Consider the following 26997-nt stretch of genomic DNA (forward strand, 5'->3'; position numbering starts at 1 on the left):
GGGCACGAGTCTGATGGCCTCGTTCCTTTGTCTACATGGAAAAAATCCAACAGGACTGAATGCTTTCATAAGGTTGCATCATCTCACTGAACTTGTTTCCTCCTTTATGATTTATAATAGAAATAGCTAACACCTTTTCAGTCCTTACCACATGCCAAGCAGTGTGCCAGTCACCTGACACAGATTGTTCTCTAACTCTTACCAGAACAGCATGAGGTGGGTTTTGTTATCTCCATTCGGCAGTCAGTTAGCTGAGTCTTAGCTGGTTGAAGAGCTGTGTTGCAGGTCACTCCCCTACTGAGCGGTGGAGTGTGGTTTGGAGCCTGAGCCCCTCCAACCACGAAGCCCTTTTCTCACTGCTCTGTTCTCCACAGCCTCCCTCCAGGGCACTGCAGAACTCATGGGCTATTTCAAAAGTACGGACACACATGGTGCTCAGTTGCTTCTCTGGGTCCTCAAAGCATTGCTCACTGTCCTCTCTTAGCACCCAGCCCCAAGGAGCTCCCTCCAGAAGACTGCCCTGCACATATAAGCTGCTCCCTGCCTGCTCCACACCAGGTGAAGCCATATGTATCATTCCCAAAGTTGTCAGTGTCCAACTTCCCCATAAATAGCATGTGCGGTCTTCAAAGCTTCCATGTCCCGCCCTCTATGAATTTGTTTCCTATTTCAGATAAAGACCAGCCGCTTTGGCCTATTTGAGTTTCAAATATCCACCCACATTATCAGCTTGCCTGCCACTGTCCTCTAAGAATCCAGATCAATGGTCTGTGGTGCAAATATAGCTGGGCCACGATGGGATGAAAGTGAACGTGTGTGTTTTGCTTGCAGCTCATTCCCCATGAGCCAATGCTCCAGGGAGTTTCAATGCAGTTTCAAGAAACTCACATGAACACTCAGTGCTTTTGAAAGACTGGGTGTACAGGCCTTTTAACAGAATGGGAGGTGCATTAGCAGCCTGTCAAGCTTTGAACACGCCCTACTCACAGCCTGACGTCTTTGTTACCCTCCTCCTACCGTGTATTCGTCAGGATGATGGGACCACAGCTTGGTGAGCCAGTCCCAACTTCTGGTGGTGTCTTGGTTAACAGTTTGACTATCTTGATCAAGAAAGAACTTGTGTTGAGCCACGGTGACTCAACAAGAAGGGCCACAGGACATGATACCAAGACTTTTTTTCTGAGGTTTTCAGTATCAAAACAGAGGTAGACAGGAGGAGGCAAAGCAGGAATCAGTACTTCACAGGCAGCACAGCAGAGAGAAAGGCCAGAGGGGAGAGGGCTGGGCCTGAGGCCAGAAGAGACCTGGGGAGCCCTGAGGGGAGAGGTGTGCCCAGCTGGTGCGGAGGAGGCAGAGGACAGCACTGAACATGTGGTCCCCGGTGTAGGAGACTTGGAGGTGAGTTATGACTGTCACTGAGTGACCCTGGCGAAGTCCCAAATGTATCATCTCTAAAATGTGAACGATAATAACCTTTTCTTATGGGGTGGTTTTCGTGGATGTGGACCACGGTAAGTGCTCAGTGAAAACACCTGCATGAGGATCTGTGACCCCCAGAAGGGATGCGAGGTGAACACAGTGCTGCGCCCTGACCATCTGCCAGCCAGGGCGGACGGAAACAGCGAGCCCCACTTGAAGAACTCAGTACAGCCTCATCTGCCCAAACTGATACCCACCTGGAGGTGCCATCCTCTGGGTCCGTGGTGTCCTCTAGGTCTTCCCATTCGCTCTCACTATCATGGGACTCTTCCGGAGGCAGGGACTCTGAGAGAGCACCCCAAGAACAGAACTGTGGCAAGGGAGTGGTCCCTGAATCTGTCTCCAGACATTTTCTACAGGGTAGTTGCTCTTCTGATGTACAGTTGATGGGGAGACACCCTTCATACTCCATGGTGGGAGAAGGGACTTCAGGTGGATGGCACATGTCACCTCCTCATTGTCCTTGACCAATTCAGGACTAGAAAACATAAACCCATGTGTCTCCTAGCGCTGATCAGAAATTAATTTTCCCATCTTCCCTTGCCTTTCAAGATTGTCATCACGGCACATCACAGGAGAGCCAGCCAGGGTGCAAACAGTGTTTGCCAGAGACTGCTCTGTGGCCAGGAGCTAAACAGTGATAAGGCATGACCCTTGTCCTTGCAGAGCCCCCAACTTAATGGGAACAGTGATCAGTAAATGTCACAATTCAGGTAGTAAGTGCTATAGTAGAGGCAGTACAAAGCATTGTGGGTAGAGGAAGCTCCTGGCCAAACCCAGGAGACCATGGGGGACTTGCCAAAGGGCATAGCGTAGAAAATGAAGCTATGACCCATTTCTAGGGCTAACTCTTCACATGGCAAGACCTCAGGCAAGTTTATTAACTCATCTGGAATCTCAGGTTTCTCACCTAAAAAATGGGAAGATGAAGAAACTTATAGGATGTTGGGATGCTTAAATGAAATAACTCTGATACAGTCACCTATGGTTCCTAGTACAGAACAAGGTCTCAGAAAGTAGGAGCTGCCATTGTTACTATACTGATTATGACTGTTATTTCAACAGAGGAATTAGATGGAAAGGGAGAAAGCAGGAGGCTGGGCACACGCAACTCAAGCAGATGACCTTCAAAGCACTTTTTGCAAATATCAGGTCCTTTCCTGAGCATTGAAAAAGTGCCTATTTGAAGGCAGCCAGCTACAGTGACATTTACTCCCTGTGACACAAGAGGCAGGTGAATGCTGAGACTCCACGTCTGGCAGCGAAGACACAGACACAACAATGAAAGAATAGCCTTCTAGAGGCTGCCCAAAGTCGCCATGCATGATTTTTTATTAAAAAGAGCAGCTCGTGCAGATGGAATAGCATTTTGCACAGTTTAAACATGTAGAGAAGGTGCTCAGAAAATATCTGTTGAAAGTCTGGTTAGAGATGGTGAGTAGGAAAATCTAAAAAAAAAATGCACACAGATTTAGCTTTTTATCAAATACATGAGTCTTCGTTTATCAGCTTCCTTCCCCACCCCCAAATCAATGGACTGGCTTTGGAGATCAGTATTTAGGAGTTGGCAGACTGGTGTGTATTGGGGGGGTGTCCCTTGGGAGCCTATATGTTCCCCTGCTGAAGGCCCCAGCCTGCTGAGGTCTCTGCTCTGCTGCTAGACCACTCCCATTCCAAGCCAGGCATCTGCCTCACTGGTTCCCCTCAGCCTCGTGGGCCCCTGTGCCCTCCCATCTGACCAACGGCCCTCCCTGCAGCCTCATTTATGCCCCAGCCAGCTGCTCTGATGACACACCTGGCCGTCAGCCTCCTCAGCCTTTGCTATTCCAGGAACAGTGCCCCCCCCCCCCCAGGACTCTGGCTTCACTTTACATTCTTAAATGGCTATGAAGACTTCTATCATCTCCTTCACTACATGATGGCTGCTGAAACTACATGTGTTTTAAATACATGAATTTAACTACAGGTGCTGGGGGTTGGGGGGAGAGATAGAGAGGGGAGAGAGGGGAGAGAGGAGAAATAACTTTAAACATTCTGCGATGACCAGCTTTCCACTCAATGAGTGTAAATCCTGAAGTGAACATGGGTGGGAAGGAACTTGAACCTGTCGTCCCATCATTCCTTCAAGACCAGAGTCTACAGATAACCATTTTGCAAAGCCCATGACACAGGTCACCAGACTTCATCTGAGGCTCAACCAAAGACAAAATGATCTGCTCCCATCTTCCAAAGTGATGTTCAAGGGTAATATGTCTTGATGCGATTTTTACCTTACTCCCTAATTTTGGAAACATGATGATAAAATGGGCCACCGCAAGAGGAAGCGAATGTTGCACCCCTGGAGGTATTTAAGCAAAAGCAGGCACCTACTTCAGGATGTCACAGAGCAGCACCCAGCAAGGGCTGTGAGGTTGGATGTGATCATTTTTATATTGAATGACCCTGAGCTTCTTGAGCCAATGAATGAAACAGTGACTACCTATGCTAATACTTAGTAAAAAATACTATTATTAATAACTGATAATCTTGTTATATTAAAGGCACATGACAAGTCACACTCCAGGCTTGTACCTAAACCCAGAGTCACTTTTTAACCCAGTTCTCAGGGTCTCTGTCTATCACCCCAAACTATCTGGCAGTAAAACCTTTAAACCCCAGACGGGACCCTCATACATGGAAGCACAGTTCCCTTTATGTTTCCTATAAGATCATACTAATAGTTGTCCTTAGAAAAATCTCTGAACATTATTTCTTTGATCATTTAAGCAACTATTCCAATTACTGCCTAGAATGTACTTGTGTCTGCGCATTTTCAGACCGTGATGTGAATGCCACTGACTAATGTGCTTACCCACTGGGTTCTACTTTGCGGACTAGTTGGTTTTTGTTTGTCTGGCACAGAATTCTTTTAAAAACGTGTCTGAATACTTTTAGGGAACATATATCTGGCTCCTGTTGGTTACAGACCTCACCTGCCTAACAGCATTATGGCTACTTCATATTTCAGGTCACCTACCAGGCCCTGTAGACCTACCCTTGCCAGTCTTCTAAGATGATGAATAAAAGAGAGCCATGGAATCTCAGTGGCTTGAAGGGTGTCCACACGACCATCACTGCTCATGACTGTCTGCTTTGCGCCTGTGTTTCTGCCTCACGCGTGCCCCACACGCGTGCCCCCCTTCCTCGGTGTCTGTGCCCTCTCTGTGCTGTAACAGGTCTCCGCGCACCTTGGCATCTGTAACAAGGACTGTCAAACTGAATCAAATAGTGTGTTTTTCATCAGGACAGGGCTGAGAACTGGAAATACCTCGGGGTGGATGGGCACAAAAATAAAGCTAAGTTATGGCTATTAAAATGGATGTTTCAGTTGAGTTTTCAAAGTGTAGACCTGTGTGTTTTTTAAGGTGATTATAAAGCACTATATTAGCAATAGAAACGATGATGAACGTGGGGGATTCTTTCTGACCACAGTGCTTCAAGAGGCCACTAGGGAGGCAGGCTAAAGGTCTGTGTGCCGCAAAACACCTCCAGGCCTCACCTGTAGCCCCCTAGGGTGCCGGAGGGCACTGGCGAGGTGCCTTCCCAGGAGTTCGCAAGCCGTGGTTACGGCAGCGCCAGGTCTCATCTTCTCCTGTGTTTGCCTCCCCTCCACACGCCTCGGACAGCCCCGGGCCGAGTAAGCGTCTGAGCGCAGTCATTGATTGCTCGACTGGAGTTGCCAGCAATGAAATGCACGCACCTTACAAATCATCTGCAAATGTGAGCCTTACCTGTCAAGTCTTCTGATATCACAAACTGAGCAGCAGTTTTGCCTCCCACCCTTTTCCAACGCGGTAGCTGATGCCACAGCCTCTGCTTCCTGCTGCGGTCCGCACAGGCGAGGGTGGGAAGCCCCAGGACAAGTCAGGGAGGCGGCCCAGGGTCGCTTTGTGTCGTGGTCCCATTTTGTCTCTCTGGTGGCCTGCTGGAGAGGCCCCGTCCTGGGGGCCAGGCCTGCCCCGGCGTCTGGGGAGGCACTATCTCTCTGGCCGTCCTCTGGATCCAGACTGGGGCTCTGCTCTGAGTCGGTGCAGGTCGCCCTGGTAGAGTCTTTGTCTGCAACTGGTGTCTATTAAAAGAAATGCTACAGATGAATAGATCCATGGTGCACACTGAGCAGAATCTAAAAACTGTTTCTTTAAAAAATAGTGCGGCGGTTTTTTCATGTGATTGTAGAACAGAGCAGTTAAGACGTGGGCTTTGGGGTCACCTCCTCTGTCAGGACCCCAGCCCCCGCTGGCGTAGACAACACGCTAAGCCATCCCTAAGCCCCTTAGCTTTGGGCCCTTGGAAGTTCTTGATAAATGTGGGGTTTTTTAGTAAAAAATATTTTAAAAACTTAGACAGTGTGAAAATAGAAGTAACAATGTCTCTTTACCCTGCTTTCCAACAGAAAATGTTGTTTAAGTTTCTTCGTTTTCACCCTCCCTCATCCCAGATGGCCTATTCCGCAGCCCCCCTCCTGTCACAGTGCCCTTTCCTGGGTCGCTCCTCACTCTCCCAACATTGCTGGATCCTCCTCAGCTGTTTACAGTGCCCTTGGGCCTTGTGGGTTCTGACTCTGACGCCTGCTGTGGTGCGCAACGTGGCTCAGCTTTCCAGGGGAAAAGAAGGACCTGGGCTGCAGTGGAAAACCGCACGGTCCACACACAGCCCGTGGGTTGCCTGCTCCAGCTGGGCTCACTGCCCTGGGACACTTCATAACCGTGCAAACAAACACGTTGTTCCTTGAAATCCCTTCTGCCCAGTTTTAGTATCTGCCTGGTTCCTTCATCGAATGAGTTAGATAAAATCTTCAACATGTGCTCATTTTTATATCGACCTGGAGTCATTTTACCCTTTCCTGAAAATTATCTTCTGTTACTTCCCTCCCGTGACCTACACCCATGGTGTGACGGCACAGGAGCTTCCGAGCAGGCGGGCGGACGCCTGCACCTGCCGTCCCCTGTGAGAAAGCAGCGCTTCCTCCAGCCCGAGCCCCTCGCCCGCCGCCTGCTCGCTCTCCGCAATGAGCGGGACCCCAGCTACGGTCTTTTATTTCAGCATGAACCATAAACTCTATGACTCTGTTCATTACAGCGTACATTATAAAGGGTATAGCAAAATTTGAAATGGATAAGACAAAAGAAAAACAGGAAAAGCAATTATTTTTTGTCTCATACTCCGTTTTAACCTGCTTGTCACCCCGGCATGGGCTCCCAGCAGCCTCCAACCTCGGGGAGGCTTTGCGGGTGACCTGCTGCATTTCCACTGCCCCTGTCCCCCAGCCACCCGTCCTCACTGCCCCCTCCCCGCTTGGAGCCGGGGCGGCCCACCCCAGAAACACTCCCTGCAGGTAAGGAGCCCGAGCCGCCCTCCGGCTCCGGCTCTGCCCCCTCGCACTGCCTGCAGGGCTGTCTGGTTACCGAGGTTCCCGGGGGACTTCGCGCCGCCTCTGAGACACGGTCTGATATCAAAGGTATGAGTGCGGGGGTCAAAGGACACTCAGGACGCCCAGAGAGTCCTCCCCACTTCCTCAGCAGACGCCCTTTCCCGTGCTCCCTGCCTCTGCGTGACTTACCGCCACTGCCCTGGGGCCCGCCCTGCCCCTGCCTCACAGTGAGAATGAGCTTGGTCAGGGTCGGGCGAGGACCCTTCCTCTCCTGGGTAAACTCTCCTCCTGGCGGCCCTACCCCAAGCGCCCTCCTCACCTCCCAGCCACCACCCGGCTCTGCTCTTCAAGTGAGCTCTGTACCTCCCGCTTCTCCCTTTGCACCCCCTAATAGGGCTTCTGTCCCCTTCATTCGGTCCCCAACTGAAATCACTGTAACCAGGGCCTCTTTCTAAAGCCAAAGGACAATTCTCTCACCTCACTACCTCTCAGCAACAGTGAACCTACTTGGCCCCCCATCCTTCTTGGGGGTGTCCTTACTCATCTATTCTAGTTAAACGCCAAGCCTACTCTGAACTCCGTGCTCACCTGGCTTCCCTTCCACCTCCAGGCCACTGCTCAGTCCCAGCTGCTGTCTCAATTCTTTGAACCAGACCTCTCAGTGCTGAAGTGTCCCGTGGCTTACTTTTCAGTCCTTATCTTGACTTTTTCTGTACTCTTTCCCAAGGCGGTACCATCCATTTCATGGCTTTAAATGGCATTATTTGCTGAAAATTCCCAAATCTGCTTTTCCAGCCCTGCCCTCATGCCAGTTCTCCACAAAGATCTGCTTACTAGACGTGCACTGGCTGTTCGTAAGCACCGCAGGTTTGGTGCTACCGAGAACCGCGGCTTCTCCGTGTGCTGTAAACTACGCCCCTGCGCACCCCTGCCTTGGACGGTGGTGCCACCATTCATCCAGGTTCTCAAGCCAAACTTCGTTTTCTTTCCTCAAACCCATATCTGATGGAAAAGTGATCCTATGGGCTCTACCTCTCAGACGTACCCCAAATCTGACTACTTCTTACCAACTGTTCAGCTTCAACCCGAGTCCAAGCCACAGCAACATCTTCCCTGAATGACTGCTGCTCACTCCTCCAGTCCGTCCCCACCAGCAGCCTGAGCGACCTTCTAGAGCACAGGCCAGATGAGGGCACGTTCCCGCTTAACCCCTCGTCCCCCCACCGCCACCCCCAGTGGCTCCCATGGCAGCCGGATGGAATCGTCACATTACCAAGGTCCTACATAACGTGGCCCGACTGCCTCTACACTTCTTCCATCTCCCCTTCATTAACTGTAGTCCGGACGCCAACTGTTAGCTTTTGTCCCTCAAGCACCCAGGTCGTTCCGTCCCAGAGCCTTTCACTTGCTACTCCTTCTGCCTGGGGTGACCTGGCTCAGAATGTGAGTGCAGCTGCCTCCTTCCCATAAGCGCCTCATTCCAGCTCTGAATTAAATGTTCCCTTTGTTGGTCTTCAATCTGACCTCTGGAGTCACACAAATGAATAAAAATTCCTCTGCACTTGGCGCCAGGTGGGAGAGAGAAAGCATGCCCACCGCACCTTACCCGAGCCTTCCTACCAAGCTCCTCTGGGTTCTCCGGGGTGGACCTATTCTCCAGGACAGAAGGACAACTTTGCTCCTGCCATTTGCTAGATATCCCAACAAAACCCATGGTACCAAGCCCCTCGGCCTGACCTGTGTGTGCAAAACTCGACCCTCTCTCACCCTGTTCAGTTGCCTAATACAATTGCTGTCAGCTAAGCTTTTTTCCAAATTGGTGACTTTCTTATTTCCTTTTTATAGCTCTTTTCTCACCAAAGTCAGTATCAAACAACCTCTTCAAGTCCAAGCATCAAGAGATCTGAGTCACCAAGTCCCGGTGCTGTCTCTAGTGACTGTGCCCTCAGTGACAAGTGGTCGCTTATCCTCACCTTGCAGATGAGGAATCATGAGCCCTAGAGAAGGCGGCAGCCGCCCAGAGCCCCTGCAGCAAGCGAGTAGCAGAGCAGGTGCGGGAGACTGCAGGGCGTCACCCAGAGCCCTCCAGGACCGAGGCCCCCCCGCTGCCAGGAGTGCCAGCTGCTGACTGCACCCAGCTAGCCCCTTTCGGAGCTCAAGGGAGCTTCCTCAGCCAAAGTCAGGGTCAGCCCCTCCCTCGGGGCAGCCCACGCCCCAGTGCTGGTTGATGCTCATGAAAAGGCACAGGCTCTCTTGCCCCACTTAAAGACAGCTCAGAGAGGCCACTCCAGCTCCAGAGATCCCTGTGGGTCAGCCAAGGCCCCTGTTACAGCTGTACTATATTCCTTCCCCCTCCGGACCTGTTTCCCTCACTCTCCCAGGAGTATTCCCAAGAGCCAGCCCCACAAGCCCCCTGCACTCAGATCTCTGCTGCAGAGTCTGTGTCCTGGGGGCCCAGCATGCAGCACTGCAATGGTTAATTTTAAGTGGTAACTTGGCCAAGCCACAGTACCCAGAATTTGGTCAAGCACTAGTCTAGATGTTTCTGTGAAGGCATTTTTTAGGTGAGATTAATGTTAAATCAGTGGACTGTGAGTAAAGCAGACCGCCCTCCATCATGGGTGTGTGCCTCATCAATCAGGTGTAGGTTTTAAGAGAAAAGACTGAGATCTCCAAGAAAGAAAGAAATGCTGCCTCCAGGGTGCCTGAGGACACATGCTATAACAACCCCTCCTCCCTGGGCTTCCAGACTGCCTGCGTGCCTGCAGGATTAGACTAACCAGCCCCCACAATCATGTGAGCCCATTCCTTAAAATTTCTCTCCTCTCCTTTCTCCTCCTCTTCCTAGCCCTTCCCTCTCCCTTCCTCCCCCCCACTCCCGCCATCTCTCTCTCCCCCCTCTCTCCCTCCCTCTCTACCCATATATATGCACCGGCTATTGGCACACATATATACATACACACAGACACAGCTTATTGGTTCTGTTTCTCTGAATTTTCCCAATTCAATGCCTTTGTCACACGAGACCCCACACATCTAACTCATGCTTTAGGAGGGGATAACATCCTGTTCCCCGCTTCATTCCTCGGGATGGAAACCCCTGCCTTCCCTCGCTCTGGCGCTGCATTGCTCCCCTTGCTTCCGGTTTCCCCACAAGCAGCTTGAGCTGCCAGAGAGCCTGGCTCTAGAGCTCTCCCGGCCAAGATCTGCACATGCGACCATCACAGGAAGCTTCAAACGTCAGGAGGGGTGGAAGCAGGGAGGGGAAGGAAAAGGCAGAGATGACCTCATGAACTTGCTGCCAGCTAATTGGGGCTTGGAGACCAGCTATTTTCCTGCCCCAGTGCGAGGAGGTGGCTTGAACCCTACCTAAGGCAGAGCTGGGCTTCTCAGAGCCACCTGCCAGGAAAAGAGGGCATCTGAGCAGAGGCATGTGGAGAGAGCTGGGCACCGTGTCTTACCTGCCATCCCGGGCCTATCTCAGGCAAGAAGCCTGGGGGGGGTCGGCAGAGCAGAAGCGTGACCTCCTGAGAGGCTCCTCGCAGTAAATGGAGCACGTCCTGAGAAAGCAACCAGATGGTTAGAGTGGGGCCCCGTGGCTGCGGATCTCCTCTTCTGTGCTCTCCACCGCCTCCCTGGGCCGACTCCTCTACCCACCTCGATAAGTTCCTAAGTTCCAAAGAACTTCAGAGACCACTATGGACCGGACTTCCCAAGCGTAGGGTGACCAGGCTACGAGCCTGCAGCTCTGGCAAAGGCGGTACGCCAGCACTGGGCTGGAAATGGCCGGAGCCGCCGGGCCTTCGCCTGACAGCATCTGCCGATGATAATGCCTCTCCCCAGAGGCACAGTGACTCAGGCACATGGCTGTTGCCGTCTCAACCTCCCACCCCCTCCTCTCAGTACCACCAGTCCTGTGGGCGCTGCCAGCCAAGGCTCAGCTGGTGCCTTGGGGCCTCTCGGCTGGACTGTTGCCGCAGGTCTCAAAGGACAGTTCTGAGATCCGAAGCTGGATGGACAGACAGCCCCACCCAAACATACGCTGCTCTGGGGATTCTCCGCCCTCCCTACCCCACCGGAGCCCTTCTCCAGCTCCGTCCCACCCAGCATGCCCTGAGCTCCGGGGCTGGGTCCCTGTGGGCAGCAGGTGGGCTTCCTGCTGGGCTGCCAGCTGGAGCAGGGGCAGGGGCCAGAGGCCAGGAGGAGAGGGAGGCCCGTGTGTGCGCCTGCAGTCCCCCCGTGGGGAGCCTCTGTTAATGTCACAGCTCATTTCAGCAGGTTTGCTCCGTCCAGCTCTTTCAGCTTCTGGGGTTGGGTGATTGCACCTTCCCGCACCCCTTTGGACTTGGAGGAGTGGAAAACTGCGCCCCTGCTCCCATGCCCAGCGCTCCCTATCTGCCTTGCCCACTCCTTTATTAAACGCTCTTCAAATTACTCTATTTTCAGCCAGAACCCTGGCTGGTATGTACAATATTTCATCAAGCTTTTGTGCTACAAGCATTGAGAAGTATCCACTTTCACTCCTTTGTAAATTACATTTTTGGTCACACAGGATAACCAGAGCAACACTGTGCATCGACAACTGTAAATTTGGTAGAAAAGGGGGGAAAGGACAGAAGAGGCCACTGTATCCCTTCATCCTCACACTCACCTCCCAGAATGTGTGTCAGGAGACTTTCAGCACGAAAGCCAGGGTTTTATCTTCCATTTTATTATGAACCTAATTAGAAGCAAGGCTGGCTCAAGGTCAGATATTTAAAAACTAAGATGAGAAATTAAATGTGAGAATGTTCTGCCAACTGCTCCCTTTGGGTGATCAAAGCGTAGGCTCCAGGTGTGATTTCAAGAGCCCAGGGCATTTCCTACGGTGGGGGGGCCTCAAAAGAGCATGGCTGGCGTCAGCTTGCACACAGGCTGCATCGCTCACGGCCCCCACCTGGAAGACGAGGCCTTCGGTGGGCTTCCCATTCACGGCCAGGAGAATGTCACCAGGCTGGATGGCCCCGTTCTCCTCAGCTGGCTGCCCTGGGAAGAGCCGCTTAATCCTCACAAGGTCATTCTCAAGGTGGCTGCAGCTCCCTCTCTCCATCTGCACGAAACTGAATCCCAAGCCACCGGCATTCTTTTTCAGTCTGACTTCAAACTTCACACCTGTATTGTAGGGTGTGAACAAGATCAGTCCTTCAGCAGATGACAAGCAAAACCGGCCAGCCTCGGGATGCGAACTGCCAGGCAGGTGAATTGTGTGCTTTACATAAAAAGACTTCATTTTGCTAATTTTTATGACAGTCTCATACACATACATTATAGATCAGTGCTGTCCAATGGAAATATAATGTGAGCGGCAAATGTAAACTACATATGTAATTTCAAAGTTTTCAAAGAGCTACATTTTAAAAAGTGAACCAGGTAAACTTAGTCCTATGTTTTATGATTATATATCTAAATATACCTAAAGTATAACCATTTCACCTTGTAATCAACACAAAATAATGAGACATTTTACACTCCTCTCATTAACTAAGTCTTCAGAAATTGAGAGCGTGTTTTGTCCATTTGGATTGGCCACATTTCAAGTGCTTAATGGACACATGTGACAAATGGCAGTCATATCAGATGGCACAATTACAGACGATCAGCAGTCTACCTGTAAAGATGCAGTTCATGGACATACACCACATGCCCACGACACTTAGTAAAACTAGCATCACATGCACTTCTCGTGCTTCTTTACAACTTCAGCCGTTTTTTAATATACCTGAAACTAAATTTTGCATAATTAGACTAGAGAGACAATTACGGGCAATTCTATGGAAATGTTTTAGCTGCTGTTTTGTTTAGCCGTGTGAACTGACCATTAGACAGAACAGCTGCCTCTGGGCACCCAAATGGACACAGTGCCAGGAACCTAGGTGGCCTGGCAGCCAGAGAGGGCTCTCAGCCTCCCCTCATTTCCCTTCACCAGCTCAAGCTGGCAATCGGTCAATGGAGGGACAGAGCGCTCACTGTCTGTGAACTTTGACTTGGGGCGAGAATAAAAGCACCAGAAGCTCTTAGGATCAAGTGTGCTGTGTAACTAATTTCGCCTTCACCATCATCTGGCCCCTTCAGCTCACTGTGTCGTCAGTCCTCACTGGAGGCAGCAGAGGAGCAATGAAAGGGGACAGACTTGTTTTAGGCACACGTGTGCCCCTCCACCCAGCCCTGTCACTCACTATGGCTACCTTGCATTCAATCTGACTCACACCTTCCAGAAAATCTTATAAAGGGATTTAAAAATGGGTAAACTCCAAATCATGATATCCTAAAGAAATAAGCCTTTCCTAGCAGGAAACAAAACCATAGGGACGTGCCGAAGGGCCACCCATCATAAAATGGGCAATGATGCCCAAGTACACTGGCCATGGCTCTGCCTTTAAAATGATGCTGATACAAAGGCTAGTTCTGAGCACCTTTCTCTCCCAACCTGCTTCACCATTCTTCTGATCTCTTGTTACAAATGTCTTGGCTTGGATGTGGAGCTTTGATCAGAACATGTATGACCCTTTCATTTCCATTTCAGCCCCAAATATTACACACAAACATTCCAGCAGCTGATCAGAAAACCTCAAAAGGTTTAGGGACAGAATTATGTCTGATAATCATTTGGGGATGATGCATTATTTTTCCAGAAACATATTTTGTTAGATTGGCTTCAAAAAACTGGCTACATCATGACCACCACTGCTCATGACCTTTGGAGAACCCAGAGGAAGCCTCCTGTGTCCCTTTTGAGTTGACAATTCAAAAGCAGCACAGGACAACATGACAATAGTAACACTTAGTTCTCTCTCCTCTCACCATCTGTCGCCGAGACACAGCTTGCAGGCCTGCCAGGCAAGGCTGTTGCCAAGGAAACAGCCGTGCATCCAGCCCCCGTCCTGTTATTAACAGAAGGACACTGCTGTGCAGTCCTGGGGCCTCTTCTCTCTAAGGCCAGTCTTGCAACCTAGGATGGATGAACAAACTCAATATATACTTCATATGGCACCCAGGAGGCTCCCCCTTCACCTTGCAAATGCTTTTGAATTTTCTGATACTTTTAGTAGATGCTTCATTTGAATCTCAAATCAAGCTAGCCTATTTGCTGGGATCCAGAGCCTATTTCCACTGCTTATGGACAAATGCTCCTGGAAGTAATGTGTGTGCCCCTATTTCAGAGTATTCAAGGTCAAATTCATCTTCTCCCCTCACTCCTCCTCACTTCCTCCCCCTTGTTTTGCCTAAAACATTTCTCCCTGTGCATTTGCTCTCCCGGAACATGGAGCCATCCCTCAATTAATCTCCCAGGGGCCACACTTGCAGTGGTTCAGCTCTCCCCCTTCTGCCCTCCAAATTTCCCCCTGATTTCCAAGGCTTGAATGCTCTCCATCAGAAACATCTCCTCAGTGCTCCCTGCTTCTCCACTCCCTCTGCTGCCGCCAGTGCCCAGCTGGACTGTGGCAAGCGCCTCGGCTTGCTGGACCCTATATTCTCCCCCTGCGGTCTACCTCCTTGTGGCTTCCCAGGGACTGATCAAAGACACAATTGAATATGCAACACTCCTTTTGCTTTTGGTTTTTGTTAATCATCATGCGAGGATATTTTTTCCATTGACTTTCAGAGAGAGTGGAAGGGAGAGAGGGAAGGAGGGAGGGAGGGAGGGAGGGAGGGAGGGAGGGAGGGAGGGAGGGAGGGAGGGAGGGAGGGAGGGAGGGAGGGAGGGGGAGAGAGAGAGAAAGAGAGAGAGAGACACATCAATTGGTTGCCCCCAGGATGCACCCCAACCAGGGCTGGGGATAGAACCTGAGACCCTTCAGTGCATGAGCTGATACTCTGAGCCACACCGGCCAGGGCCAACACGCAGCACTCTTGATTAAGAGTCTCCAGTGCAGCCCTGGCCAGACAGCTCAGCAGTTAGAGCATCGTCATGATACACCAAGGTTGCAGGTTCAATCCCTGGTCAGGGCACATACAAGAATCGACCAATGATGCAGAAATAAGTGAAACACCAAATCGGTTCCCTCTCTCTTGCTCTCTTGCTCTCTGCCTCCTGCTCTCTAGAGTCAATAAAAAAACATAGTAATGATATAGAGTTTTCAATGTTTCCCATCAGCTAAAGTCCCACCGCTTACCATGGTATACCATGCCCATGCCAGCTTGGCCCCTTTCCTCCTGGGTGATTTCCATCCCTCTTCCCCACACACTCTAACCCTTGTTACCCAAAGCATGGTTCAAGAGCCAGCGGCTAGGTATCACCTGGACGCGTTCAGAAATGCCAAGGTTCCATGCAGGGAACTCTGTCCAACTAACATTTTTCTGCTGCACTTGTCACTTAGCACTAAGCCCCTGATCCCAGAGTGACAATTCCTTCCTGTCATCACCACCAGTAGGCTGGCCAAGTACCTTCAGAATCATGTTAATTATCAAAGGTCTAAAGAACAGAGAGTATTAATAAATTATGATTCTGTTCTCAAGATAAGTGAGCCAAGGTCATCAACATAAGTAAATGGCCGCAAACCAGAACACGGCTTTGGCAAAGGAAGCAACGTTTGCTAGAAGGGGCCCCAGGAGACCTCTTTGTCTCTGCTGACTCCCCAGTTACCAGGAGAGCAATGCTAGCTCTGTAGTTTAGGATACTGGGGCAAGCAAAGCCTGCCACCTCCGGCAGAGGGTGGAGCACAACGTGGCAGTGCCCAGACGCCCCCTGGGCACATAGTGGTGAATGCCTCCCGCCCTCCGCATCTGGAATTTCTACCTCATTGCAATGAAAGGATTCCCTGGACACTGTGGCCTTTATCACACAGCACGATGGGAATGGCATGAACTGGGGGGAGGCAGGGGTCAGCATGTGCAAAGGCAGGTTAGCAAGAGGGGTTGAGAGCTGGCGGCATACTGGTCAGAAAGGGAGCAGAGCGGGAAGGGTGGCCAGAGCCAGGCGGGGGAAGTGGCCACACTCCATTGGCTCTGTCCAGCCTTGTGATTCCAGAATGTAGGCTAATGTCAGGTGAGTTTTTCAAGGCTATTTATAGGTGTTAGGTTTTCTGCTTAGGAGCACCTGTCTGCTTCCTCCTGGCTTTCCATCCGCGCAGAAAAGCGGTGGTGAAGGAAGAAGCAAAAGAGAAAACGACAGAGAAGAAAGTCTTGTTTTGCTTCCGCCTGCTGCCTCCCACCCAGAGGCCACTGCAGCGTCTACTGTTGTCCAGGACAGCTCTGGAAGGAAGGGGAGCCCCTAGTTATGGGTGACGGTGCACTCACCTGCCCGGAGCCCCTGAGGCACTGCACGGCCTGCTTGTGGGTGAGGCCACACAGACTTGTTCCGTCTACCTGCAGGAGCCTGTCACCTGGGCGGGAGACAGGTGTCATGTCCATGGGTTGCTGAGGCTACAGGAAGGACGCCTCTGGGATTCCCTGAAGCTTCAGGAGAGGCGGGAAGCAACGCTGCGAGGAGCGCTGCGGCCCTGACTGCCAGGGCTGCTCCAAACGCCTCCACAGACCAGCAGCAGAGAACTCCTTTGATGGGTCAGCCCTCTCTGTGCAACCCCATCCTTTCTCCTGGTTTCCTGAGAAACTGTTTTTGAAAGTTTCTTCTAGTCCCTTTGGAATAACATTTATCTCCAGGATGTATTTTTATTTCAGAAAAGGTGAGGGAGACGTGGTTGGTGCCAGAGGCACTGGAATTCTAGGGGAGAGGAAGCAAGGTCCTAAGTGCTCTTTCTGGTTCGGTTATGGCTGTTTGGAGAACAGCATAACCCACCCCGTTCCTTTAGAATAGTGGGCATGAGGAAGGCAAAGGGGAGGCTCAGCAGCGTCCTCCCCGACAGTAAGGTGAGCATCGCCAATGTGCACTCAGTCTCCTACAGGAAGCACTGCTTTCTCCCACAAAGGCCAGACAGTAACATGCTTATTTAAAATCTTACATTTTTAAATCCCCTTATGGTTGGTTCCTAATGTGCCACTACAGACATCTGGTTGCTACAGGAACCTATCGGGCTGGTGGGCCAGGCTAACCTGACCCTTTTTTTGGTGAAGAAGCCAGGACCCAGCAAGGCCATCATCTGCACAGGGCCTCAGAGTGGGAGCGGCTGCACCTCCAGGCCAGGGCTCAGCATGCAGCAGCGTCCTCACCCTGCAGGATCTGCCCTTCCTTGGCAGCTGGTCCTCCAGGAACAATGGATTTCACATAGATCCCTCCATAGAGCACACCTGTGTTAATGCCACCCTGGAAAACACAACAAAAAACTCACTACCTGTCTGCCTTCTCCTGGAGGGCCTCCCCCACCTTCATGACTAAAAGAGCCCCATCTGCCTGCCATTGTCTCATTACTCATCTCCATGTCACACCATCTATATATTCACTCGTTCGCTCATCCCACGCCGTCCATGAGCAGTAAGGTTAGGTACCACAATACGAGCCGTGTGAGGGAGCTGTGCCTGTCCTGCCCCAGCAATGGCCCACAGCAGGTGCTCGAAAATCGGAGCCTCATCAATGCACCACACTGCCTCTCCATAAGCAACAACCAGCATAGGTGGATACAGCGACAGGCTGGTGCCTGGCATATCCTGTATGCTTATGTGTTGGTTTGTGGATACAAACGTAGAATTAAACTACACAGCATTCTGCAACTACCTTTTTTAAGTTAATAGTTGATCATGAACATCACTACAGGTCACTAAATAAAGATCTAACTCTACCTTTTACCTCTAATTACTTCATGCAGGTATATACACATCTATACAGGTTCTTAGATCAGTGGGATTTCATCACTCCTGTATAGTTTTTTCCTCTCTCCTCCAGAGTCTGCCAGATGGAGCTCACAAACCAAATGCAAAGCGCCCATTCTGAACAGAGGCCTTGCCAACCTGCTTCGTCCTGCCTTGGAAGTGGGGGCTCCGGGCTCTATCGTGACCCTTCTCTGGATGGCCATAGATTATCCCTCTCACCTTTGGCTCGTGTCCCTCCAGCCCCACTCTGCTGCCCTCTCCTTATTGCCCAGCCTAACCTCACAGTTAGGACCCACCACCGAATCCCACTTGCACTGCTCATGCCAAGTCTGTCCTGTGTCTCCCAGCTTGTTCTGAGCTATCTCCCCCCACAAAGGCCTCTGCTGCTTTCATGGTTCACCTATTTCCCATGAGCACATTATCAAAGGTTGCCACAGGAGTGGAATGCCCACCGAGGCTCCAGATGAACATCTTATTAACTATTTGCTTTCTGAGCTACCCAATAATTCTTACAGTTATGCTGAATCCAAGTGTCCCATCTTCTTTAACTAGTTCCACAAAGTAGATTCCACTGGCATTGGTTTCTGCAAGTGATGGAGGACAAGAGGATCCAGCACCCTGCCCCAAAGAAACAAAAATAAAGAAAGCATGAGGACGCTTGTCCTGCCTAAGCAGATGCACCTCTTAGCTCTCACCTGCTCTCGGACCGACAGCATCACACACCAAAAGGGGCATGAGCTTCAGGGTTGGGCAGCAGGGGATTTGTTCCCAGTTTTATCAGTTCCTCCCTATATGGCCCTGGACCAGTGTCTTGGTCTCCCCATTCTTGATTTCCAGTCCACAGAACTGGAATGAGAGCTCCTCTTCTAACTGTGACAGTGAGTGATGCCCAGCACATAGCAGAGACTCAAAAACTGTAAGTCCCCTCCTATTTCTGCTCAAGATGCAAATATCATTATGAGAACTGAAGCGATCCAGGTACTTCCTGGTAGCTGCACATATGACACCAGCCACATGCTGGCATGCTGGACACCAGATAGCAGCTTCTTGAGCAGAAGAAAACCTCAAGAGGACCTTCAGTCATCCCGGCAAGAGCAGCTGCACTGGGTTTCCACTTTACAGTGGATGAAGCCTTGAGAGAACAAGAGAAGAATTACCTACCATGTGCCAAGCTTTGCTCGGTATTATGACAAAAACTACGTAGAATTTATTTATTTGTCCAATCATGTACAACATTAATTGAGCACCTATTATGTGCCAGGCACTGTGGAAGTTTCCAGGGAGATGGCAGTGATCAGACAGACCTGCCCATATCAAACTGCTGTCTAGTGGAGGAGGGACTTTTAATGAACTGTGCCCAGAATATGGGGCCATAGACACTCCCAGCCTTTGTCCTATTTGGCCCCTTTGCTTAGCTGCTTCCTAGTCTACCATGTTGGAAAACACAACACCTAGGAAACTAAATGAGATAAAGTAAGCTAAAAATATATCAGCTTAAGAGAAGGCCTCTATGCCCCACTTCCTACAAAAGGGGGCCTTCCATAGTGCAGCCCAGGGTGAAGGTTTCTGCTCTGGAGTCTCCTCCTCAGATTCAAATCCCAGCTCTGTCGCTTGCTGAGAGACCATAGGCATGTCCCTTTCCTCTCTATGCCCACCCAAAAAAAGGAGTGATGATAGTAATTATCTCATAGGCTTGTCATGAAGCTTATGTGAGATACACATCCAAGTGCCCCGGCCCCTCCCCCACACATTGTTAAACACTCAGTAAATATCTACTGTGAGCCAGTCCTGGGCACTTTTCCCTGCACAGCTCTGTGAATAGACATCATTACCTCAACCACCAAAGATGAAAATGAGGTTCAGAGCTTCAAGTCAAGATGGTAACATAGGCCCTGGCTGCTGTAGCTCAGTTGGCTGAACGTCGTCCTGTGCACCGAAAGCTCCTGGGTTCAATTCCCAGTCAGGGCACATGCTCAGGTTGTGGGTTCAACCCCAGTTAGGATGTGTATGGGAGACAACAGATTGATGTTTCTCTCTCACATTAATGTCCCTCTCTCTCTCTCTCTCTCTCCCCCCCTTTCCCTTCCTCTCTCGCTAAACATCAATAAAAACATCCTCAGGTGAGAATTTTTTAAAAAAAGATGATAGTGTAGGTAAACACAGTACTTGGAACCTCTCACAGCCACATCAAAATTACAACTAAACTACAGATCAATCATCATTCAGAATCACATGAAATCTATCTGAACAGAAGTCTTATAATTAAGGATATAAAGAAGAAGCCACATCAAGACTGGTAGGAGGGATGGAGAAGTGGAACAGGCTGGTCCCACACCCATGTGTGGCAGTCAAAAATTGGCAGGGGTATCTCAGCTGCTGAGGCCCTACCCTAGGAACAAGGGGCCTCAGCCTCACACCAGGCCCCCCAACCCAGGGTTCCAGTGCTAGGAAGAGAAATCCCCATAACTTCTGCCTGTGAAAACCAGCAGCGATTCTGGATGAGTGACACACAGGCTGCTGGAGCCATAGACATTCCTCCTAAAGGGCCCATGCACGGACTTACTCAGACTCACTCCCTCTGAGTTCCAGCACTAGGGCAGCAGCTTGAAAGGTGCTTTAGACATATGGGGAGGAACTGAATTGTCTGGCATCAGGGAGAGGGCTGGAGGGTCAGCTTTTTCCCAGGCAGAAGTGCTGGCAGAGACTGTTGTTGCTTAGAAGAGCCCTCCCCACACAGAACGCCATATCTGAGTCTCTCCATCAGCCTGGCTCACGCTGTTAGCCCTGCCCTGATGATTCCCTGAGACATCACCCCACCCAACTTTTGGATCCACCCAAGCCCTTCTTAGTGGCTTTTTCATACAAATGGCCTGTCTTAGGTCATGCTGCAAACTTTCCCAAAATCTCTCAAACAAGCAGCATCTGGACTCAGCATGCCCTGTACCTCTTGCTAAGTAGCCTCAGCCCAGCACTAGCAGCAGCTGGCCTTGGTTCACAGCTTGGTCTTTCCTGATCACCTCCAAGGGGAGCAAAGTAGTAGCCATCTGCACATTGCTTTGTAGCTCGTGCCAGGTAGCCCCAGGCAGGGCACAGGTGGCAGCTGACCTTGGCCTGCACCTCCCTGGAGGTCCCAGAGCCAGCACACCCAGTGGACAGCTTCAGACCAAGCTGAAGCACCACCTAACCATGTCCATGAGTGACACACTCAAGGAGTGAATTCAGTGGGTACCTGAGCCCAGCTGAAGTGAGTGCTGCTCTGTGGGATGCGCCCCTGCACAGCTGATCCTCCACGGTTGTCATAGCCAGTCCTTGCAGCTGATCGGCCTGCGGGGGTAAATCCCTCTCATTGATGTGCCAACAACAATCAAGGCTCAACTACAACAGAAGGATGTACACAGCCTACACCAGGGGGGCTCACCTGGAGCACCCAGCTCAGGTGACCCTAGAGGCTTCACCACTGGGCCCTGCAGGACACTTATTACATAAGGCCTCTCTACCAAGACCAGGAGATGTAGAAGATCTACCTAATACATAGAAACAAAGACAGGGAGGAAGCCAAGATGAGAAGACAAAGAAACATGTCCCAAATAAAAGCACAGAACAAAACTCCAGAAAAAAACAAAATGGACAAAAGCAATCTACTAATGCAGAGTTCAAAGCACTGGTTATAAGGATGTTCAGGGAACTTAGGGGACGAGTAGAGAAACTTAGAACTTCAGCAAAGAGACAGGAAACATAAAGATGGAGATAGAAAACATAAAGAAGAACCAGTCAGAAGTGAAGAATGCACTAACTGAAATGAAGAGTACATTACAAGGAACTACAGTAAACCCTCAGTTTTGCGGACCTCTATTTAACAGACTTTGAATTTAATGGACAAAATTTCTGGTCCACATATCATATGTGAAAATTAAGACCTGTTAATTCTAAAATGCTTTTAACCAAGATTTGTTATAATTAAATTAGCAAGTTATTTTTTGTTATTAATTCACTGTTATTTTTAACAAATCTTAGTGAATAGGCCATAAGTTGGAGAAAACGCTGTAGTAATATCTCTGACATAAATACATATTACATATCTACAACTGTAGTCTACATGTTTAAATCCAAAAGTGACTATTCATAAACAATATTCGGCAAATGATTAGCACATGATCACACAGCATTGCACACAGTAATTGGTTCTGTTGTTGCATGGTATGACTTTCTATTTTTTTTAATTTATTTTTATTTATTTTTTATTTTTTTATCCTCACCAGAGGATATTTTTTCCATTGCTTTTCAGAGAGAGTGGAAGGGGAGAGAGAGAGAGAGAGAAAGAAACATTGATATAAGAGGGACACAATGATTGGCTGCCTCCCGCTCAAGCCTGACCAGGGCCAGGGATTGAGCATGCAACCAAGGTACATGCCCTTGGCCAGAATTGAATCCAGACCCTTCAGTCCATGGGTCAACGTTCTAACTACTGAGCCAAACCGGCTAGGGCATGGTATGACTTTATGCAGCAGTTTTAATGTGTGCGGGCTGATGTTCTGACATGTGCTAAGCCATGCCCCAGCTGTGTACATTTGTTTACTCACAGTAGCTGGTGAATGCACATATTTACTAGACCTATTCAGTGTAAATTTAAAATTACAGTAATACGTATAGAAAACCTCTGTAAAATTAAACTTTTCATACATACTTAATTTTAATTACATAAACATGTCTACAAAAGTAAAAACAGGTAAACTAACTAATTTTTCAATTTTTTAACTAAGCATTTGGTAAACCTACTTTATTATATGATGGACTCTTGGCTTTAACAGACACCCCCTTACCCAAATTAATCTGTTATATCAAGGTTTTACTGTAACAGTAGAGTAGATGAAGCAGAGAATCAAATCAGAGATTTGAAAGATAAGAAAGCAGAAAACAACCAATCAGAATAACAAAAAATGAGGACAGTGTAAGGAGTCTCTGGGACAACTTCAAACATACCAAAATTCACATCATGGAAGATCAGTAAGAAGAAAGAGAGCAAGAAATTGAAACCCAATTTGCAAAAATAAGAATGGAAAACTTTCCTAACCTGGTGAAGGAAATAGACATACAAGTCCAGGAAGCACAGAGAGTCCCAAACAATGAACCCAAGGAGGGCCAGACCAAGACACATCATAATTAAAATGGCAAAGGTTACAAAGAAAGAATCTTAAAAGCAGCAAGAGAAAAGCAAGTAGTTACCTACAAGGGAGCTCCCATAAGACTGTCAGCTGATTTCTCAACAGAATCTTTGCAGGCCAGAAGGGATTGGCACAAAACATTCAAAGTTATGAAAAGCAAGGATCTACAACCAAGATTACTCTACCCAGCAAAGCTGTCATTTAGAATCAAAGGACAGATAAAGAGCTTCCCAGAAAAGAAAAAGCTAACGGAGTTCATCACCCCCAAACCAGTGTTACATGAAATGTTAAAGGGTATGTTTTTTTAAGAACAAGGAAAAAAATTAAAAATATAAATAATAAAATGGCAATAAAAACACATCTGTTCAACAATTTCTTTAAATGTAAATGGATTAAATGCTTCAATCAAAAGACATAGGGTGGTTGAATGGATAAGAAAACAAGACCCTTATGTACGCAGTCTACAAGAGACTCGCTTCAGATCAAAAGACACACACAGGTTGAAAGTAAAGGGATAGATAAAGATATTTCATGAAAATGAAAACAAACAAGCTAAAAAGCTAGGATAGCAACACTTATACCAGATAAAACAGACTTTAAAACAAAGACTAGCCTGGCTGGCATGGCTCAGTGGTTGCATGTAAACCTATGAACCAGGAAGTCACTGATCGGTTCCCAGTCAGGGCACATGCCTGGGTTGTGGGCTCGATCCCCAGAAGGGGGTGTGCAGGAGGCAGCTGATCATTGACTCTCTCTCTTCACTGATGTTTCTCTCTCTCCCTTTCTCTCTCTGAAATCAATAAAACATTTAAAAAAAGAGACTATAATGAGACAAAGAAGGACCCAGCCACTGCACTTCTGGGTATTGATCTGATGAAACCAAAAACACTAAATCAAAAAGACATATACAGCCATATATGGACTGCAGCATTACTTACAATGGCCAAGATATGGAAGCAACCTAAGTGTCCATCAATAGATGAGTAGATAAATAAGTGGTACATATATACAATGGAGTATGATTGAGCCATAAAAAAGAATGAAATCTTGCCATTTGAAACAACATGGATAAATCTAGAGAGTATTGTGCTGAGTGAAATAAGTCAGAAATAGAAAGACAAATGCCAGACAATTTCATTTGTATATGGAATCTAAAAAGCAAAATAAAGACACAAGTGGAACAGAAACAGACTTGTAGATACAGAGAACATTTTCACGGTTGCTGGATGGGAGGAAGTTGGGGGATGGGTGAAAAGATGAAGGGATTAAGTACAAATTGCTAGTTCCAGAACATTCATAAGGATGTAAAGTACAGCATAGAGGATATAGTCAATAATATTGTGATAACTATATATGTTGTCATATGGGTACTAAATTTATTGGGGTGACCACTTTGTAAGTTATATAAATATCTAATCATGTGGTTGTACACCTGAAACTAATATTATATGTCAACTGTAATTATAAAATAAAAAATACTTTTTTTTAAAACCTGGGGAAAAAATGAGGTTGAGAGAGGCGGGGTAACTTGATTATGTGAACCAGAGTCCCAGCAAATAAGAGAAGGCACACACACTCAACCTGGTTAACCGAGGAGCACTCACACAGGTGTTAGCAACTCTTAGAGGAACCAATAAGGAGAGCTAAGCACCCTGAGCTAGAACAGCAGGTGCTGCTCCTTCTCTGAGCCTGATGAGTGAAGGAGGGCGTGACTGGTGGAGCCTAAAGGGCAGTTCTATGGCAAAGCAGCACACGCTCTTCAGTGGAAGGACACAGGGAGCACAGGCAGAGAGTGATGAGCCTGTCCTCACTCATCCCCCAGCTGTAGGCTTCCACCAGGGTGTGAAATAATAGAAAAAATATATATACTGATCTCTGTTCCTCATTCCCGGCAAAGAGGTCCTTAAACGCTTGCAATTTCCTAAGTGATGAGAGACTTGTTCCAATATTTGATCTTTCACCTGGATTCCTGACAGAGCTCTGAAATCCCTCAGACTTCCTGGGTGGTGGAAGTGTCCTTTGATCTAGACAGATAACTCTTGGTGGGCTCCTGGGTAGCTTCAGGATGGTGGATGGTCACCAGAAAGACCAAACCGTGCTTGTAAGCTCAGAACTTTCCACTCCACCCCAGCCCCCATCCTCCAGGGAGGTGAGAGGAGCTGGAGACTGAGTTAATAATGATCGATCATGTGATGAAGCCTCCATAAAAATTCCAAAAGTGTGGGGATCAGAGAATGTCCACATTGGTAAACACATCTGTGTGCCAGGAGGAGGGCACACCCGACTCCACAAGGACAAACGTGTCTGCTCTTGAGACCCCTCTAGACTTCGCCCTATGCATCTTTTCATCTGGCTGTTCATTTGTAGCCTTTAAAATATTCTTTGTAATAAATTGGCAACAGCAAGTAAACTACTTGCCTGGGTTCTGTGAGCTGCTCTAGGAAATTATCAAAGCTAAGGAGGAGGTTGTAGAACCTCAGTTTGTAGCAAGTCAGGCAGAAGTCTGGGGAACCACCTGATATTGGCATCTGAAGTGGGGCAGTGTTGTGGGACTGAGTCCTTAACCTGTGGGATCTGTTGCTACCTCCAGGCAGTTAGTGTCGGAGTTGCTTGGTCTAGAAAGCCACACATCTGATGTCACAGTGTTGTGAGTGGGGTAGAATGAGAGAGTAAAGGAAACCAGGGCGTTGTTTCTGGACACAGGGCTTCTCCGGGGCAGAGTCAATTAGAAGGCAGAAGGGGACATAGGCCATAAGTGTCAGCTTCGCAGGGCCCAGAGCAAAAGGGAAAAAGGTCTGGAGGGGGAAAAGGAGACCATGCTACCCCACGTCCGAGGAGACACAGCCGGAGGGGTCACACAAGGCTCTCTGTGCACCAGCGTGAGCCTGGTCTTCTTCCTCTTGTGTGGTTGTCAAGAGCCAAGCCGCTTAGCTGCAGCTAGAGGACCAGCTAGAGGCCAAGAATATGAGACGCCTGGTTGTCCATGCAAATGTTATTACCAGTAACAATTGTAATTAGTGACTAAGGACACTAGAGGCTAAAACACTGAGCCTGTGGCACTGTGCTGGGGGCTTTGCCTTTCTCCCTTTGTGTTCTTCTCAACAACCATGCAGTGTAGGCACCTATTTCCATTTTGCAAATGAAAGCTGAGGGCCAGAAGGATTAAATCATCTCCTTCCACCCGACAGGTAAACAGAGAGCAAAGATGGACTTTGAAGCCAGGGCTGCTGGGCTCCACAGCCCGTTCTCTCTCCTTCAGTGTCTACAGAGTGAGCCACAGGTACACTTACCTTTAATGGGAGAGCACATAGCTGAGGCCTCCTCCTGGACAGTGAGCTCTGAGTCCCAGCCATTCCTAGCTCTCCAAGATTTCTCCCCTGGTCTTGTGTGTGTGATGAAGAACTGCCCTGGTGCCCGGTGCTCAGGCTGCCTGTAGAGGAGACCCCAGAATTGGCTGTGCTACTCTTCTCCTCGCTTGGGGTATTTCCAACACCTGTACAAACAAACCAAGAAGTCGAAGCTTAGAAAGCTGGCATCTCGGTGACACCTCTGTATGAGGCACAGCATTTTCACCAATGACAGAAAGGCCTTTTACAGCTGCTGGGAAGGATGCGAGTTTAGCACCTCATGATGCATTTAGAATTAAGGAAAGGAAGACGCTGGATGTGATTTAGAAAGCTAAACTGAGCTTTGCAACACAACCAAAAAAAAATATGGGAGCAACAGAGAGTTAATAATGCCAGCTCCCTGGTGAAGCTCTTGCCATGTGATGAGCAACACACACACACACACAAACACACATATGCGCACCTTTCCATATTTTCAACATATGCACAAGGAAGGTGTTATCCAAGTTCAATCATGAGAAAGTAGAGTAAAAAAGATTAAGTAGGTTTCACAAGATCCCACAACCCGCGTGGGGTGGTGTTCGCAAAGCCGCCTCTTCTGGCACCCTGGGGGCACATCTGTAATCACTGTGTGAGGTGAGACCAGCATGTCAGGTCTGCTTGGGGCACTTGATGATAATCATATGGTGGACTCCCTATGGGTGGAGCCTAGTCACTGGTTTCTATTCACCCCACACCTGACTGTTGGCCTGGCACAGAACAGAGGGAATCAAAGTGTAAAACCTCGGGGAGGTACTTAATTCTGGGCCTCGAGTTCCTTATACCTAAAAGAGAGATAATGCCAGCTACCCGATAG

The 26997-nt window shown here is 48.9% G+C and overlaps 1 protein-coding gene across 1 annotated transcript in view; it reads right to left on the reverse strand.

Annotated features, from left to right (window-relative positions):
* Positions 1–2878: 2878 nt before the first annotated feature.
* The window catches only part of FRMPD2 (FERM and PDZ domain containing 2), a gene marked incomplete at both ends in the record, with an annotated part of 78055 nt that continues 53936 nt past the window's right edge, over positions 2879–26997 (reverse strand). Inside the window, 9 exons of the mRNA XM_081158580.1 lie at positions 2879–2927; positions 5250–5587; positions 10351–10449; positions 11826–12040; positions 13730–13877; positions 16166–16251; positions 17036–17129; positions 18146–18250; positions 26085–26287. Of these exons, the coding sequence (XP_081014706.1) occupies positions 2879–2927; positions 5250–5587; positions 10351–10449; positions 11826–12040; positions 13730–13877; positions 16166–16251; positions 17036–17129; positions 18146–18250; positions 26085–26287 (1337 nt within the window). The remainder of the gene's footprint in view (positions 2928–5249; positions 5588–10350; positions 10450–11825; positions 12041–13729; positions 13878–16165; positions 16252–17035; positions 17130–18145; positions 18251–26084; positions 26288–26997) is intronic.

The sequence above is a fragment of the Miniopterus schreibersii genome, assembly GCF_964146895.1.
Source record: "Miniopterus schreibersii genome assembly, chromosome: 14".
In the NCBI taxonomy this organism is placed as follows: Eukaryota; Metazoa; Chordata; class Mammalia; order Chiroptera; family Miniopteridae; genus Miniopterus; species Miniopterus schreibersii.